A 16,318-nucleotide genomic window follows, 5' to 3' on the forward strand; every position below is an offset into this window, starting at 1 on the left:
CAATCATGACACCGCTTGCGTAGCTCTTTGTTAAATAATGGCTTGTTTAGCATATTATTAATTCCTATGTTTCTGTTCCTCTGCTCTCATCTTAACACATACTGTGCAAAGGTAAATATTAGATTTGTGATTTTTGTTTCAATCGTGAGTCTAACATTGAAGCAAGACACTTTAAGAAGGATTTTATACAGTCTGATGACCGCAAGAGGACCGGTATAATAATGTTTGAGGGTCTGAAAAAAGAAACAATTCCCGCATGGCAAGTTTTATGGTAGCCCTAATATATTCTTTTTATTAAATTCCTTTTTCTATTTACTTTTTGTTGGTGTTTCAAGATTAGAAAATAGTATTCCAAAAAATCAGGCGTGTCTATGAAACATTCATCACATGGAGCTATAATAGAAAATGTCTCTTTATGTGAAGCACACTTAAAATTTGACTAACCTGAGAGACATTCACATACAAGCAAGACACCATAGCTGAACAAACACAGACCTGAACATCAACCATGAATGTGAGTATACCTATAAAAAAGTGTAATTGCGAATGTCATGAAATATTTGATTTTGTGAGAAGAAGATTTAGAGACAGACACACACTGGAAAAATAGGACCAAAAGGAATGGGTAGGGCATGCCAGGTCACATCCCATCAGTGGCAAATGTAATACCTCTTGTCAGACTGCGTGCATTCTCCTAAAAGAAACAAGGCTGTTGACAGTGCACATATGACACACAAAATGTGACTGTCATGATGAAAACAGATACAAATGCAAGCTTCAAAAGACCGGTAGGACAAACTTCAACTTGCAGCGAGGTGGCCAGTCAAACAGAGGTGAATGGCCATGATGGTTTCAGCTCAGTGTAAAAAGACCAATGTCATCAACGCTGTTAAACAAGAACAAATGCAGAAACTCATTGTCAGGGTTCCCACTGCTGTCCTTTGTGAGCACCAGCATCTCACCAACCCTCACAGCAAGACGTCTCAGGAAATATTCAACACATTGGCCATGAACGCTTACATTCACAAGATATATTTAATATCTGTTACACAAATTAATGAAACCTTTGCCTCCTATCTCCTCTCAAATATAAGCTACAGTATTGGAACAAATGCCAGGCAAACCATGTCTAAACAAATATCTTCTATTTAAAGTGAACCTAAACTTCCACAGACACGTTTGGAAACCCTTACCAAGCTAAGGTTTACCTGGACACTGTAAACCAGTTTATAATTCAGATGTAAGGGCTGCCTGTGAAAGCCTAAACACCATGCTTAAAGAAACAAGTGTGAACAACAATGGTGTACCATCATTATAGAACAGTTCAGCTCCCTCCACAGATAGAGTTCAGAACTAGCTCGCTACCATCACTTACTTCCAACTTCAAAGAACAGGAAGTGACTAACAAAAAGTTCAACAAATTGGTAAACTCATTCTGTTTGAGCCAGCTGACTTAGTTATCCAAGAACTGATTCTGTTATTCTGAAATAGTGTTGACCAACACCTAAAGAGTGTGCCATTTGTCCAATCAGCTGTAATGCAAAACAGTGTGATGAATAAGACTGTTGCAAACATTTCTATCCGTGCAAAGATCTCTTTCTCCAATAATTAGTCTAAAACAAAAGGCCTGTTTGGGATGGGGTGATAGCCGAAAAAAACATTAATGTCAAGCCCATTTCACATTTAGCGTGAGTCCACTGCAGTTTTTTCAATGACAGTGGGTTGGCCCCTGACAAGAACAATCTGTGGTCAGAGGCGTTTCAAGGCATGGGCAAAGTGGGAAATTGTCCAGGTCCCCCACCGTCCCAAAGGACATTTTGGAATATGAACTTGAACATAAAACAAAATATTGTTTTGACACCAGGGGGCTTAAATTAGCGGAAAATGGGTAATACAATTTAACGCTGTTTGGAATAGGGGCCCCAATATTATTTCCCACAAAAACTTTAAGATGATACTATCGGTGGTTCACTTCTAAAGCTGTGCAAGTACTGTCCAAAGGATCAAAGGGGCAGGTAACTCAGTTAGTCCATGCTGTAATTACAGATACACTGGGATTGAGTTAAGGTACTTTCCTCCTGGTCAAGATTCAGCATGAATTGTGCCAGAGAACTGGCTTGGCATTATGACCACAAGCAGAACGGAGGCATACTAATTCATGTACCACATAAACAAAATGCAAAAGTATTTTATGTAGATCATTTCATCACCGAAAGAAAATGTAGTAACGCTGCACAAGGTAGGACATTACTTTGACTAATTCCAAAATGCGCACCTAACATCTACCTCTAAAAGAATGAAGGTCCAGATTAACAAAGGCTGTATTCGAACCCCAAGTGTCATACAATTTTTTATAGGCTGAGCTACTAAACGGACTAACACAACTTGAGACATATTATTGAATCAGTTTTGCATTTTAAGAAGAGTTTAAATGTTCATAAACGTGACAAATAATTCAGACTTTAAAAACATTTATAGGATTTACTACACAAGTCAGAAATATAAATACAATAATTTCTTGGACAATGTCACTCTATAATAATACCTAATTATTTAACCTCTGTGCTGATACTCTTAGAATCTGCCAAACCGGAGTTCTAACTATTTACGCCACAACAGATGTAAAAGATCTTTACTACAGCTGATAATATCTGCAACACGCTGGCTGTGTAATATGTTGACATCTACCAAAAAATGTGCAATGACTGCAACATTTGTTAGACTATATTTTTGTCTTACGTTGCGTTGCTACTTACTTGAAGAAACCTGCATATTCATTAAAACAGTAGGTATTGCTCTCCAAAGGGATTACAGCTCTACAGGAGATGATGTTTTTTTTTTTAGCAAAATCAGTACTTTCACAAATGAGAAACAAATAATGAAGGTGTCACAACTCTGCAAAGGATGATTGTTCACCCAGTTATTATGCTGGTGAACACTCTATTATGATTCATTAAGTAGTCTGAGAAAACAAATTCAAAGCCAAGAAAGTCACCAGGCTTAAAGTAAATTACTGAGCGCCTAATCTAGCGGGCAAAGTGTTAACGGCTGATCCAGTGGTTATGTAATGATATGTTTAAGGGCATCATAATTTTAAACAAAACATATAAAACCAATGTTTAATGGAACTGTACATTCATGTACACACTTTTACCTCTCTTAAAGATTGCCCTTGGCAATTGTGCCTTTTAAGCTGTTTCCCCGTTAGCAAGCTTCTGGAGATGTTTTATAGATAGCTTTCAAGGTGGCCATAGGTCACTTGGACGAAAGTTTCCCATTAACCCCCTATTACAAAGTATTGCTTACAGGTGAGTTAGATGAACTGAATCAAGAAACAATTCCCAGAAAGCACAGATATGCTGAATAAAAATCAAAGAACTAGAATCGCTGGTCCTGGTGGCTTAAACTTTCGGGTGATCATGTTCATAGGGAACAAATTTAAATGCTCCATCACTAAAGATAAGTGCATTGTGGTTAACTAATACTTCAAGGGCAGATGGACAAAGTCACACAACACACAAATGGCACAACTGCTGCAACATCAACACAAACAGTGGCCACAGTAGAACTCAATAGACTATCTTTGCCATGCTCTCAGCTGATGACTGTACTCCAGAAACACCTGAAAGCCACATCATGGGCGGAAAATAACACCCCATCATCATTTGTGAAAGATCTCAAGAGAAGCCTTGGCACCATGCTTAACACCATCAATGCATTGCTGAACCTAAGTATCTTCCTAGACTCCCTCAAACCTGGTCAGATCCTATCTCCCCTGTTGAAGAAGATCAGGCTCAAATGAGAAGACTTCTCCAACTACTATCCGTTCATTCCCCTATCATTCCAATGCAGATAATTCAAAAGGTCGCTGAGACTCTATTGGAGAAGGGCAGAAGCAATGCCCTAATTAAGACAGCAGTACAGTACAGAGACATCCACCATCCAAGGTTTCGATGATGCTCTTCTAACCTCTGACAGTGAAAACCCTTGTAACTCTACACATTCGACCACTGAACCCTACACCACACTCTCAATTCCTAAATCCCTTGATCAGAATTGTTCTGCATCTGTCAGTAGAAGAAATGAGCCTAGTGGGGTTCTTTAGGGCTGTTCCCATCTCCATAACCTGTGGCATTTCTCAAGGATCCATTTTCCTACCAGTGATCTTCAAACAGTAAAATCTAGCTGGGTAGAACATTTGCATTCACCAATATGCAGAAGATACCCAGAAGTACTTCAAAATGTCATTAGGTCACGACAATGATCCCCTGAAGGACTGCCTTTTCACCATTCAAACACAGAGGTCTGGATCCTTCCTCGCGCTCAACCATGCAATGAGAGAATCTGAACACACTGCCAATGGCTGCAAACAACAAGATGTAAGGAGTAATCTGGATCATTTTACACCACAACTTGCTGAAAGCTCAATGTCCTTTATAGTCCAGCTGCATTGAACTCAATGTCAGAATCCTCATCATACACAAAAGAAAGATCAAAAGGCCGCATGCCACGAGCTGACCCTGCTCTCTAAGGTGAAACTCTTTCCACAAGTAACTTCAGGACATCCGTCTAGGTGCTATGATGGCCATGTCCTAAAGATCCAACTGATGTCACTGAACACTTTTACACATGCAACGCTCAAACCCATTAAGGGCCTCTGCAAATACAACAGAATTACTCCAACACTCAAAGCACTCAAGCAATCTCACCGCCTGAGCATCACATTCATAACCTGCTGCAACATCTTATGAGGCAGTCAAGAAACACACTCCATCACACCTGGTGGCCAAGTTCAAGACCTTATGTCGAACATGCACTACACACAGTAGTAGTTCTGCCAGACAGGAAATTAGAAAATAAATAAGGGTATGGAACTCCATCCAAGTTCTCATCCGGTAGATCCCATTGCTTCTCCACTCTTTTCAAACAACCTCTTGTTGCAATGTAAACCTCCAAGTTGCCCCTTGGCTCCTGCCATGCCACTCTATCTGTACCCGATTCCTCTACACTCCTTTCCCAAGCCTAAGAGACAGAGCTCTCCCCTAGCTGACCCGTTCCCTCCCTCTCACCTTCTTTCCCCTAGTGCACCCTTCACCCCTCCACCCCAATCATAACATAATATGTATTTGTAAAATGCACATTCACCCAGAAGGGTATCTTGGAGCTGAATAACAGATGTTTATTGCTACCCAACTCAATGGTACTCATTTTATCGACCTCAAATGGATGAAAAGCTGAGTGGACCAGCCGGGATTTGAACCTGTGGCCATGAGGTCGAATGCAGGCCCCTACAGTGGATGCATTAGTCCACTTAGCCACCAGACCCGGCTTCATCATCATTGTATACTTCTAACTTGAACAACACTCAATAGTTCTGTAGCTAGGTTTGCACTACAGACGTTGCACGCTTATATATAAAGTTAGTGATGAATAGGGGGTCTTCCAAATTAGAGAAGGCAAGGAAACTGGTGGACTAAATCAACCAAACGGTAGGTGTTGCATCTGCTGGCAATTTCAGTATACCTGCGAGTTTGGTAAACCAAGGAAATCACTTTACGTTAAGTGACTTCGTACAAAAGGTACTGAAGTACAGAAAAGGAGAGCTGGAAGTGGAACCCTGTGCAGATGGCAAGATAGATTAGGGAAGCCTTTGGTGAGTTGCATAACTGTGAGAGGATGGGAGAGCATTCCCAAAGAGTAATTCCCTAAGTGCCTAATGTGCACCCAAGCGATTTCTTTCTTATTAATATCATTCGATGGTGGAACTTTCAACAGTACAAATTGTTAAACAGCCTGCAGCAGAAGTTGTTGCCTGAGAAATACACATAAAAACTAAGGAGTTTAAATATAATTTCAAAGCCCATATCTTCAATTCTAACAAAAGCTCTTTCTAGGCATTCTGCTCAAAAATTAATAATTGCATACTAAGTTTAGAATCCATAAATTTGCTTGAAGCCGAGAAAGACACCACAGTCTTCTGTATGTGTACTCTAGTTGAACACAACACATTGCAATAAACCTTGTTGAACAGTGTGCTAGCAAGAACATAAATGATACATAACGAGCACTGCTGGAAATTTGTATTAATGGTTGGTCTTGTAGAAGAGGAGACAACTGTAGTCTTACCTTATTCAGGTCATCCTTTTCTTGCTTTAGTGTTTTGATTTGCTTCTCTAGAGCCTTCATCTGTCTTGTAACTTCTTCTAAGTCCCGTCTCGAGGAAGTGACCTCCTCTAACCTTTGCTCCAGCTGACCCGAATCTACCAAAATATAATGTAAAATAAAGTTTCTTTGATAAGTGTTAAGATCAACTTCAGATAAACTGCTATTCATTTTTAAAACTATTTCTGCAGTCATTACAAACAATGCTCAGGCCACAACCCATGGAATCTGGCCTACACAAACTCCCATCATCTGAACTATCTTTTAGACATATTACACACTTCCAAATCTAGCACAACTTCCAATAGAAGGTGTGTAGACAATGGGACATTGGAACATCACATTTCAAAGATATACACAGGCCCCACTTACATACACATTTCATGTTAAATAAACCAGACTTGAGACATTCAAGATTGCTGTATGATAGGACTATATATTCTTTCTAAAGATACATCAATATCAAGTCCCATTTGTGATTACTAAAGTAGATAAGTATGAAAATCCCTGGAGAGAAAATCTAGAGATGGATAACCACTGAAAACAAAAAAAACATGATCTTTTAAATAAGCATTTGCAACAGAGATAGCAAGTCACAGACCCAAGCAGTTTGATAACACAGGGCAATGCAAAACACACTCTCAAGTTGTCTCACTGCCGACATCTCAGGCTTTGCTAAATTAACTTAATATTAAATGGCAAGGGAAAGAGCATTTGACCTTGGAAGGAAAAATACCAGTACCATAGGGGGAGTAGTCTTTTCTCAGTACTTATAGGAGCCAGACATCTGACATCTCTAAGTACCAACCCACAACTACTGTAGACCAATATCTAATGGGAAAATATTGTGTGGTACCACTGCATGGAACTTCAGCATCTAGATGGGTTGGAGATTTTGAGGTATGCGCTTAGGGCTACTACAAGTGTTCCAAAAAGGGTCCCAATTTTCTGCAGGGCCTTCTCTTTCAGAATGACATACTGAGGAAAAGATCAATCATGGGAGACTGTAGTGTGGGCTGCAAAAGGGCATGGTGGCTCCACAGTTGCTACCGGGCACTTTTTTATGCATTTACCTATCTGACTGGGACCCACAATGCAACTAAATTAATTTTAAAAGGCAAATATACTAGTGTGGACAGTATTTCAGGGATGTTTAAGGCACATGAATCCATAAGAACCTACTCTGATAAAACCCAGAAGACGCAACCATAGCTCTGAAGTGCTAAGTGTCTAACCACACATTACTTTGTTCCTATAATTCACTGCTCTCATTAGGATATCCTACTTATTGCCTAGCTTGTTTATCATGCAGTACTGTACTTTTTGTATTCAACCTGTTTGTAAATAGCAACTAGTGTGCCAAATTAGTAGATATATTTTGATTAAATATATCCATTTATTCCTCCCTTTAAGCAGTGCTTTGCTTCGGTTATGACTATCAGAGTATGTTGCTTTCTAGCTAAAAGCCTGAAACCTTCCCGTATTGTTCCTGAGCTTTACAGTGCTTGAGCATGGAGGAGTGATACAAGATTACGTGAACTGATGCAATTAATAAACTTTGCCACATAAATACTTCAGTGGTGGGATGTTCTATAAAAACAGGTGTACAGGCAGATACTATGTTGTGAAAAGTGAAAAAACACCACTGGAACCTGCATCATGCTAACATGAATGCTCTAAAGTTATTTTCATAAAACACAATTTAATTATTTAAATTGTATAAATTTGGAAAACTCTTTAATTCCTATGGTGGTTAACCGCACCGCAGTGGGCCCATTTTCTTATTTTAAACGAAAACAAGTTAATTTGGGTAAATTGTACACTTGCAAAAATGCCTGTGATGCAGTTAAAAAGTGACGGATGTGGTTAATTTACAATAGATGGTAATACTGTGCTAAGTTTTCTCTCCAAAACTCAAACAATGTTTGATGGAAGAAATTAAAACAATTACTCCTGAAGTTGTTTGAGATCTTTCTAGCTAACAGAAAGTTACAAAATTACTGAGACTTCTGCAAGACAGGTCACTCAGTCAACAAAAGACATTTTACGAACAGCCATTTCAGCATCAATGCCAAAAAAGCTTGCAGTAACCAAAGCTGTTATCCAGAGGTACGAAAGAACTTGACAACACTCATTTGCCATCTATGCACCTAAATTCGGATCCCCATCTCTCTACGAGTGTCCTCTCCTTCCTTACCTTCAGAATACTTCCATGTTTAAGTCATTCCTTTTGCCAAAAATCCTAACGTCAACAGCCCTCACCACCGATTCCTTCAAGCTCTGCCTGCAACCTCGCCGATCCTAACCAGACCATAGAGGCACGCCCCCTCGTGAACCTAACCTCATTCAAGGAGAACCTCATTTCAGTGGCAATTACTAGTGTAATTTAGAACCTTACAATTCCATATTAGGAACAATCTGCCTTGGTGTTTTCAATATGTTCTGCAAAATTCCATCTATATCATGTAAACCTCCTCCTTTAAACCTCAGTACACCAAGCCTTTTGGATGCCACTTCTGTACTTCATATTTACTCTGAGAGAAGTAAATATGAACGATTATAAATGTGGCCGAATTTAGTAATAATGACAAAGCATTTAACTGACGAAGCCCAAACTATAGCTATCCCATGCAGTACTGCAGCCTCCCGGTTTAAGTGCATACACAGTTATGTTGAATCAACAAAAATGTTATTCCAAGCACCGCTAGTTTCAAACAATAACTCAAATTTCTTTATTAATCAGCTAGCTCCTACACATTCCAATGTTTACAAAATATTGAACACTCCACCAGTGTAACTTGGAATCACCTGAAACACCACATCACTCCAATGAGCAGCCCAAATGGCAAAAAGGTCCAACTGAATGAAAAGTGAAACCAGCCATGCAGAAAAAGATGGCAGAGATTGGTCTGTCTCGGTTAGACAACACTTGGTAAGACCTCTTGGCACCTATTTGTGCCTACCCAATCTTTGCCGTATGCATGCAGTACATTTAATACTCTCATTTATACACCTAAAGGTGGACTGATGTAGTTGCAACCAACAAGGTGCCATCTTACTGCCTTATCCAATACCCAGTATGGAGCTGGTACTGACCATCCGCCCATCACCTGAAAGAAGGAATTACATGTTTAGGTCAATAAAACTGTACTAGATACTACTAATGTGATGGGTACGAAGGGTGTTGCATCATTTTTTTTAGATTTTGCCTACAGAACGTTTGAACTGTCTGTTGTTGAAAGGCCTACTGTGCACAGTACCAATACAAAAAGTGCCCTTTGGGTCAGTCCATGGCTTAACATAGGTTGCCTTTCTTGTCGATCCCATTTGCCTGCTTCTAATTCAATGGCTTTGTTTCCTCTACTTGGGTTTGTCCCTCCATACAGCATGACTATTTTAACATCCTTCAATGGGATGAATTATATCCTTTTATGCCTAACATTAGGAATTTAACCATTCCTTTTCTTTCAGCACTAAATAGGAGTGCATCTGCTTTCTTGCTCTGTCCCTTGTTTTCGACTTTGTGTCCCTCTTCACACCCTGCCCCCCTTTACTCTTGGTTTTGCTTCCTTCCTTTTCATCTGGTCCGTTGCTTCCTGGGCCCCACCCGTACTGCTCACAATTTTTTTTATCGCTCTCCCACCTGCTCCGTTGCTCCCACAATCCTCCTAGCGGGCCGCTGCTCCCTGCTGCTTGGCAGAACTGAGCTGCTCTCCTCCCTGTCTCGTTTTTGTTTCTTTTTCAGAAGGTCTGGTACGCTGCCTTTTGATACTGGCGGCTCCATCCCCTAGAATGAACTTTTGAGCACTTTTTATATTTAACTGCTTCGTGACGAGTGTCCGTTATCTTGAAGCGGAATATGAAAAATAAAAAAAAAGGATTCTGCAGTCATGACTCATACCTGCATATATCACATCATGACTTAGGCCCCGGCATTTTTTTTTTCATTCTTGCTGATGCTGTTCTTCATCAGCAACAAGCATTAGCAAAGCCAATAAGTTGGTTAATGGCTTTTAACGGGGAGACCTGTTGATTTGAAGCTTCTTTACTACTACTCGACCAATTGTCACTGTGCTGTACATATAATTACAGTACATTATCATAATTATGTCTTATGATGCAGGATTGCATAGGTCATCATTTACTGCTGAGTAAACAAGGGAAAGTCAGTCTTCCACCCACTGGGAAGGAAAGGACTGAGCTGCGGTACCATCAATCAACAGCAAACCAAAATGAAATGCTGTTTGTTGAAAATAATTTTTGGCGTCGACCAGAGCATATCAGTTGCATCTATGGCCAGAAGCAGAAACATAAGAGAGAAGGGGACAAAGGAGCAGGAAAGGGTTGCACAGAAATAAGTGGAGCGTGAGGGCAGAGGGATGAGTCAGCATACTGGGGATGGAGAGGAAGATGGGAGAGAGAAATTTAGAGGAGAATGAAATGGTGAATGGAGAGAATGGGAGAGAGACTAGAAAGGGAGAATAGGAAGGCGAGAGGGGAAAGGAGTGGCATGGATAAGATGGGTGGAAGATTAGGAAGAGGGAAGAGAGCGGACAGGGGGAGAAGTAGGAGGGGAGAGGTAATGGAGCAAAAGGAGGTCTGGTATGACAGGGGGTTGGGCTGGGTTGCAATTTAGTGGTAGGCAGGGAGAAAGAACGTAAATGCACAAGTAACCAAATTAGAAGTGTAAAGAGTAGGGGGGACGAGTGCTAGCACTATGCCACAGTTCAGTCAATGGGTCAGGTACAGTCTGAACAGTAAGACCGCAGGGTGGGTTTTGTGCTAATTTCAGCAGCAAGCAAAATCCTAATGAAAAAGAAAGCTCCAAAGAAGGACTGATGCAAGGCATGGGAGGTTCTATAGATGGGAATTCCCAAAAGAAGGCTTCTTTGCACCTGGGATCTCTCATACCGCCAGATAGTTTTAGCAGATCTTAACCAGGCATAGTTTAATCTAAAAACAAAAACTGAGACAGTTCAAATAATGGAATCCATTTTAAAGCATCAAAAAACTATTCTAAGCGAAAATCAAAAACAACAAGCATTTGCAATACAATAGGTCTTGCATTTGTGAGAGTGAGAGCTATTACTGTTGTAAATGACAATGTCTTTTACCTACGTGTTTTGGTTTGGAGTGTAGTGGATGATCCAGGTGCCACAGCAAGCCTCCCAGGCCTGTCGCTGCAGGAGAGAGGACACAACAAGGCCGCCATCTTAGGAGTGTTTTTGCAGACTGGCTGTGATACCCTAGAGATGCACCCTTTCTAGTGTGTTTATCTAAATGTTTATACCACCAAACAAGCTACAAAGAAGTACCTTTCTGGCATTTAACCCAGAGAATGAGGGGGTCAAAAGAGGTAAGAGCAAAGAAAATAGGACAGCCATATATTTCTGTGTGTGAAACTTTTAAAGAAAGTATTCTTCTACATTGCCAATAATGGACTAACTTTTAAAAACATTGACTGTAAACAAAGAGAACAACAGAAGAGACAGTGTAACTAAACAGAAGGCTTCAAATGTCCAGACTGGTGAAACAGAGCTTCAGTGGTAGGTGGGCTGACAGGATAGGTTCCAGAGGTGCAACATCTGTGACCTTGGGTCAGTGTTTGAAATGGAAATACAGAAGGGCTGGTACTCTGTATTCACTTACAGCACTGCCTTGGGTTAATAGTCTTATAACAGCCCTCGGCTCAGGACTGGACTCTGCAGAACAGATATGTGTACCTGAATCTCCTGAGCCTTGACTTTTGCATACATTTGTGCACTGGCTGATGGTTTTGAAGTGTTAATTATCTCTGTTGGGGTGGCTACTCACAATATGAGGTCTTGGCCTTGGCATCTGGACCACTTAGAGTAGAGCGGGAAGCCTTGGTTTGGACAATAGAGTGTTGTTTCGCTTTAACGCTTTGAGGCCTTGAAGTGCTTTGGTCTGGAGTCACAACTCTTTTCCCATCATTTTGAAGACAACACATTTCCCCATCTTCATGCCTAGAGCTAACCTATGTGCTTGGTTGATGACCCTCAGGAGGTTATCAAGAGCACATGCTATCACCTAGTGTTAAGCTCTACTCAAGTCAGTTGGTTAATGCACCCACTGCAGGTCTTGACAGAACAAGAATGTCACAGATTGCAATCCTGGCATAGCTTTTTCACCTCTTCATCTCTGCAAGGTCGATGCAAATGAATTATAGCAATTTTGTTAAGAATGGCACCTGTTTTGCAGCACTATGAAATGGGATAACCTGTATTACCAAGTGTATAGAAAAAACAAGAGTTATTGCCAGACTGCCCCAACACGCACCAGACAAAGAACCCTGGGGGAGAGGATGTGGCGTAAGGGCCAGAACTGCCAACTAAGGAGCTGAGGAACACGATTCGAGTCTTGGTGCTGGTTCAACGTTCTGTGATTATGGGCAAATCACTTGACATCCCCTTGCTACCAAAAATTAATGAGTTCTTGTGTAATGTAGGCAGTGGTCATGTAAAGTGCTGTAATACCTTTGTATCGAGTTCGTGCTTTATAAAACTACAAAAAATATATAAATGAAGAGCTCCAATACCTTCATATCGGGTTTGAGCTACATAAAATTGCATTGAAAAAAAAAGATCGCACAGACATCACAAAGAAACAACAAGAAACAAAAACAAGGAAGAGGAAGAAAAAACATACCGCTATGATCACAAGGCAAAAGAAAAAAAGTGCTCCACAAAAGTACATGCCCGATCGTGTAATAATTCATGTAACAGGGTCATTCTTCAAGGTGGTAACAAACCGGTGTCAAGGAGGGACAAACATAAAGCATTTACAAACAATATCAAAGGATTTTTGAAAGGCAGGCCCAGAATGAATGAAAACGATAGATGGGAGTGGTTAAAGCCCACAAAATAGATTACAACAGGTCGAGAAGAGCCGTGCTTGTGCACTTCTATGCTCGAGCTAAAGGGCTCAATGGCTGGGGCACATGCACTGAGAACCAAACAAATTATTTTAAATAAATACACTCAATTAAAGGAGGAGTACAGTAGAGAAGTGTATTTGACGAGACAGAAGAAATGCATGGTATGCTGATAAAAGGGATAAGAACAGCAAGACCAAATGTTTTGTAAACAAATCAGTAATACTTATTCTTAAGGATATTTTTAATATAAATATTTATGTAGAAGCAACACTCCGCTGCACAAAAATAAAAGACATAGCAGTTCAAAACAGTAGAAATAACAACTGTGGCTAAAATGTATCATTGTTAAAAATATAACTGAAACAGATGTCTCTGCTTTTCTAGAATTCCATCAGGGTGGGAATTGTCCCAAGTTTAAATAAAAGACAGGCCCCATTCCAAAAAAGGACAGTTTCAGAGTCTTAGTTTTACTGAATGCTGCAGTTTCTAACAGAGTCCCCCTAATTCCAAATCCTTGGCTTGTCGGCTAAATATAAGAACCAGCTGAGTCCAGCTGAGCTGCCTTAACCAGTATGCAAAAGTACTTAACAATTGTAAAGTCTTCCAAGGGAGTTGTCATAGTTTGTTACGGATGAGTATTATGCAGTCAAACTTCGCCACTCTTGACAGACAAGCTGTAGTTTGTGGATGCAATTTATGGATCACAACTATTATGGTTCCCACATTCACTGCTCCGAACCTCAGCCTGCATAAGACGAGCCATGTTGCACGCCCTAGGTCCCACCAACAGGAACTCCTACTGTAGGAACTAGCACAAAGAGTTTGGTTGACGGGGGCTCTTTCCCAGAAGGACCATACTTTCAGTCCTTACCCATGTATAAAAAAAAGCAAAATGCTTTACAAATTTTTTCCTCTCTGTCTTTACCTTTTTCCTTAGATTCATAAAATCTTCATCATTTCCTATCTTACTCACAAAACTTCCAGGGGTAAAACAATGGAGCCTAAATTGATGAGGCCTCGAGAAATGGGAAATATTCGAACAACTTTAAAGAACTTGAATTAATAGTCTGCTACCTTTTCCTTCAATACACCTGTCCTGCACATCAGACAAGAAGCAAGGGATGGAACCCTTAAAGTTCAGACATATGTATATGTGTTAATCTATCTATCTATCTATCTATCTATCTATCTATCTATCTATCTATCTATCTATCTATCTATCTATCTATCCATCCATATATATTCACTGAAAGAACACAAATGTTCCAGGGACGTTATAGTTAGGAAACAGAATTAAAAAAAAGTAGAAATTCACTTAAAAAAACAAAGGTTCCAGGGACGTTATAGTTAGGAAATAGAATTTAAAAAAAGTAGAAATTCACTTTAAAAAACACAAAGGTTCCAGGGACGTTACTGGTTAGGAAATATAATTTTTTTTAAAGTAGAAATTCACTTAAAAAACCAAAGGTTACCTGGACGTTATAGTTAGGTTCACATTTTACTCGCACAAAACCATAGAAATTCAGCAGTTATAACTATAACTCGTGCCCCCGTCATGCACATTTTTCTAACCATTAATTTTACTGCAAATATTGTACTGATATGATCAATTATATCACAGAAGATGCTATGAGTGATGTAATATGTGGGGTTGAGCCCGAGTCCCTAAATGGCTGCCAAAACCTCTTGGTTGAAGTGCTGGCAGCCAATCAGATCTCGGCACAAGACTGGGAGAATTTGTGAAATAGTGGTGCACCTAGATATACAAATTTGGATTTTCTTTAATATCTTGAAAATTACTGAACTAATTTACACAAAATAACAAAAAGGATGCTTAGAGCTACCTTCCTGCCAAATCTGGTGTATTTCTATCTTGCAGTTTTTTGGCTGTATTCGTGTTCAAAATCCCTATGGGAAATTACCATAGGAAACACCCTTTTTTTGACACCCTTCTCTTTTTCCCTGGCACCTGTCTCACGGATCACCCCAAAACTTTCTATGCACAACAAGCCCCAACAAGACACTTTTTTGGGAAAATGTCATTAAGATTTGTCACACGGAGCTAAAGATATAGCCAAGTCAAAAAAACGCTTTTCCTATAGAAACTAGGTCCAAACTATAACGACCTACTGGTGACTGCCAGCAGGTAATCTATCTATCTATCTATGTTTTATTTCACTAAAGAACCAAAGGTTACAGGGACCTTTCAGTTAGGTTCAGATCTTACACACAGAAAACCGTAGAAATTCAGCTGTTAGAGATATTTAATGTAATATAACTAGTGCCCTAAGGTAACTATAACTCGTGCCTTCACCATGAACAGCTTTCTTATCAATAATTGTACTTAAAATTTTACAGTGATTTTATCAATGGTTATAGAAGATGTCAAGAGTGATGTAATATCTGGGGTAATTAGCAGTGCATGGGGAGGGCGTGAGTTATAGTTACCTTAGGGCACAGAAAATTCATGAAATCCCAGCTGAAGGCTTTTTCACAGGGTTAGAGGGCGAGAAAAAGGGGAGGTCCCAAATCAAATTTTCCCCATTCATTTTTCGATAGAGATTTTGAACAGCAATAGTGCTAAAACTACTGGATGGAAATACACCAAATTTGGCAGGAGGGTAGGTCCTAATCCAGAAAGCGCCCACTTTAGGGGCGAGCGCAAAGCGCTCCGTCCCCTGCAGTAATTTCTCTTTGGGCTTCTAACCACGCCCATGTCACGTCAGTCACTTTCATTGGTTCGTGGGCTTGCCTTTTAAAATCCGCTTCCTTTCATTCGCGAAAGGCAAGCGTACGTCATGCCTTTTCCTGTGTTTAGCAACCGTGCTGTGGTTTATATAGCGCGATTGCTCTCTGCTTTAATTTCAGCGCGATCGCACTGCATTTTGCATAGCGTGATCGCGCTTTGTTTTTTTCTTTTAATTTGTGTGGCAAGAAACGTCCGGTTAGGAGTTTCCAATGTTAATAGGTCTAATTCGTGCAAATGCGAGACCCGTTAAATTGCAAATGCTTGTTTTGTTTTGGTGTATTTCTGATCCGTAGTTTTTGAGAAATTAAGGGGAAACCAAATTTGTATATCTAGGGATGTGAAGGATTTGCGAAGCCTCTCATGCAGAGATCTAATTGGTTGATAACACTTCAACAACAGAAGTCATTAAATTGTTGTCAGCCATCTTGGGACTTGGCTGAAGCCGGGTCCCAAAAAAAAAGTAAAAAGAAAAGGTGCCAGGGTAGGAATGCCCTGACCCATTAGCTCTG

The 16,318-nt window shown here is 40.1% G+C and overlaps 1 protein-coding gene across 2 annotated transcripts in view; it reads right to left on the reverse strand.

Annotated features, from left to right (window-relative positions):
• CDC42BPA (CDC42 binding protein kinase alpha) overlaps nucleotides 1-16,318 on the reverse strand; it is a 608,613-nt gene that overhangs the window by 206,695 nt on the left and 385,600 nt on the right. For both annotated transcript variants that reach the window (XM_069233802.1, XM_069233803.1), the window contains exon 12: nucleotides 6,127-6,260. In XM_069233802.1, coding sequence (XP_069089903.1) covers nucleotides 6,127-6,260 — 134 coding nt within the window. The remainder of the gene's footprint in view (nucleotides 1-6,126; nucleotides 6,261-16,318) is intronic.

The sequence above is a fragment of the Pleurodeles waltl genome, chromosome 5 (genome assembly GCF_031143425.1).
Source record: "Pleurodeles waltl isolate 20211129_DDA chromosome 5, aPleWal1.hap1.20221129, whole genome shotgun sequence".
Classification (NCBI taxonomy): domain Eukaryota; kingdom Metazoa; phylum Chordata; class Amphibia; order Caudata; family Salamandridae; genus Pleurodeles; species Pleurodeles waltl.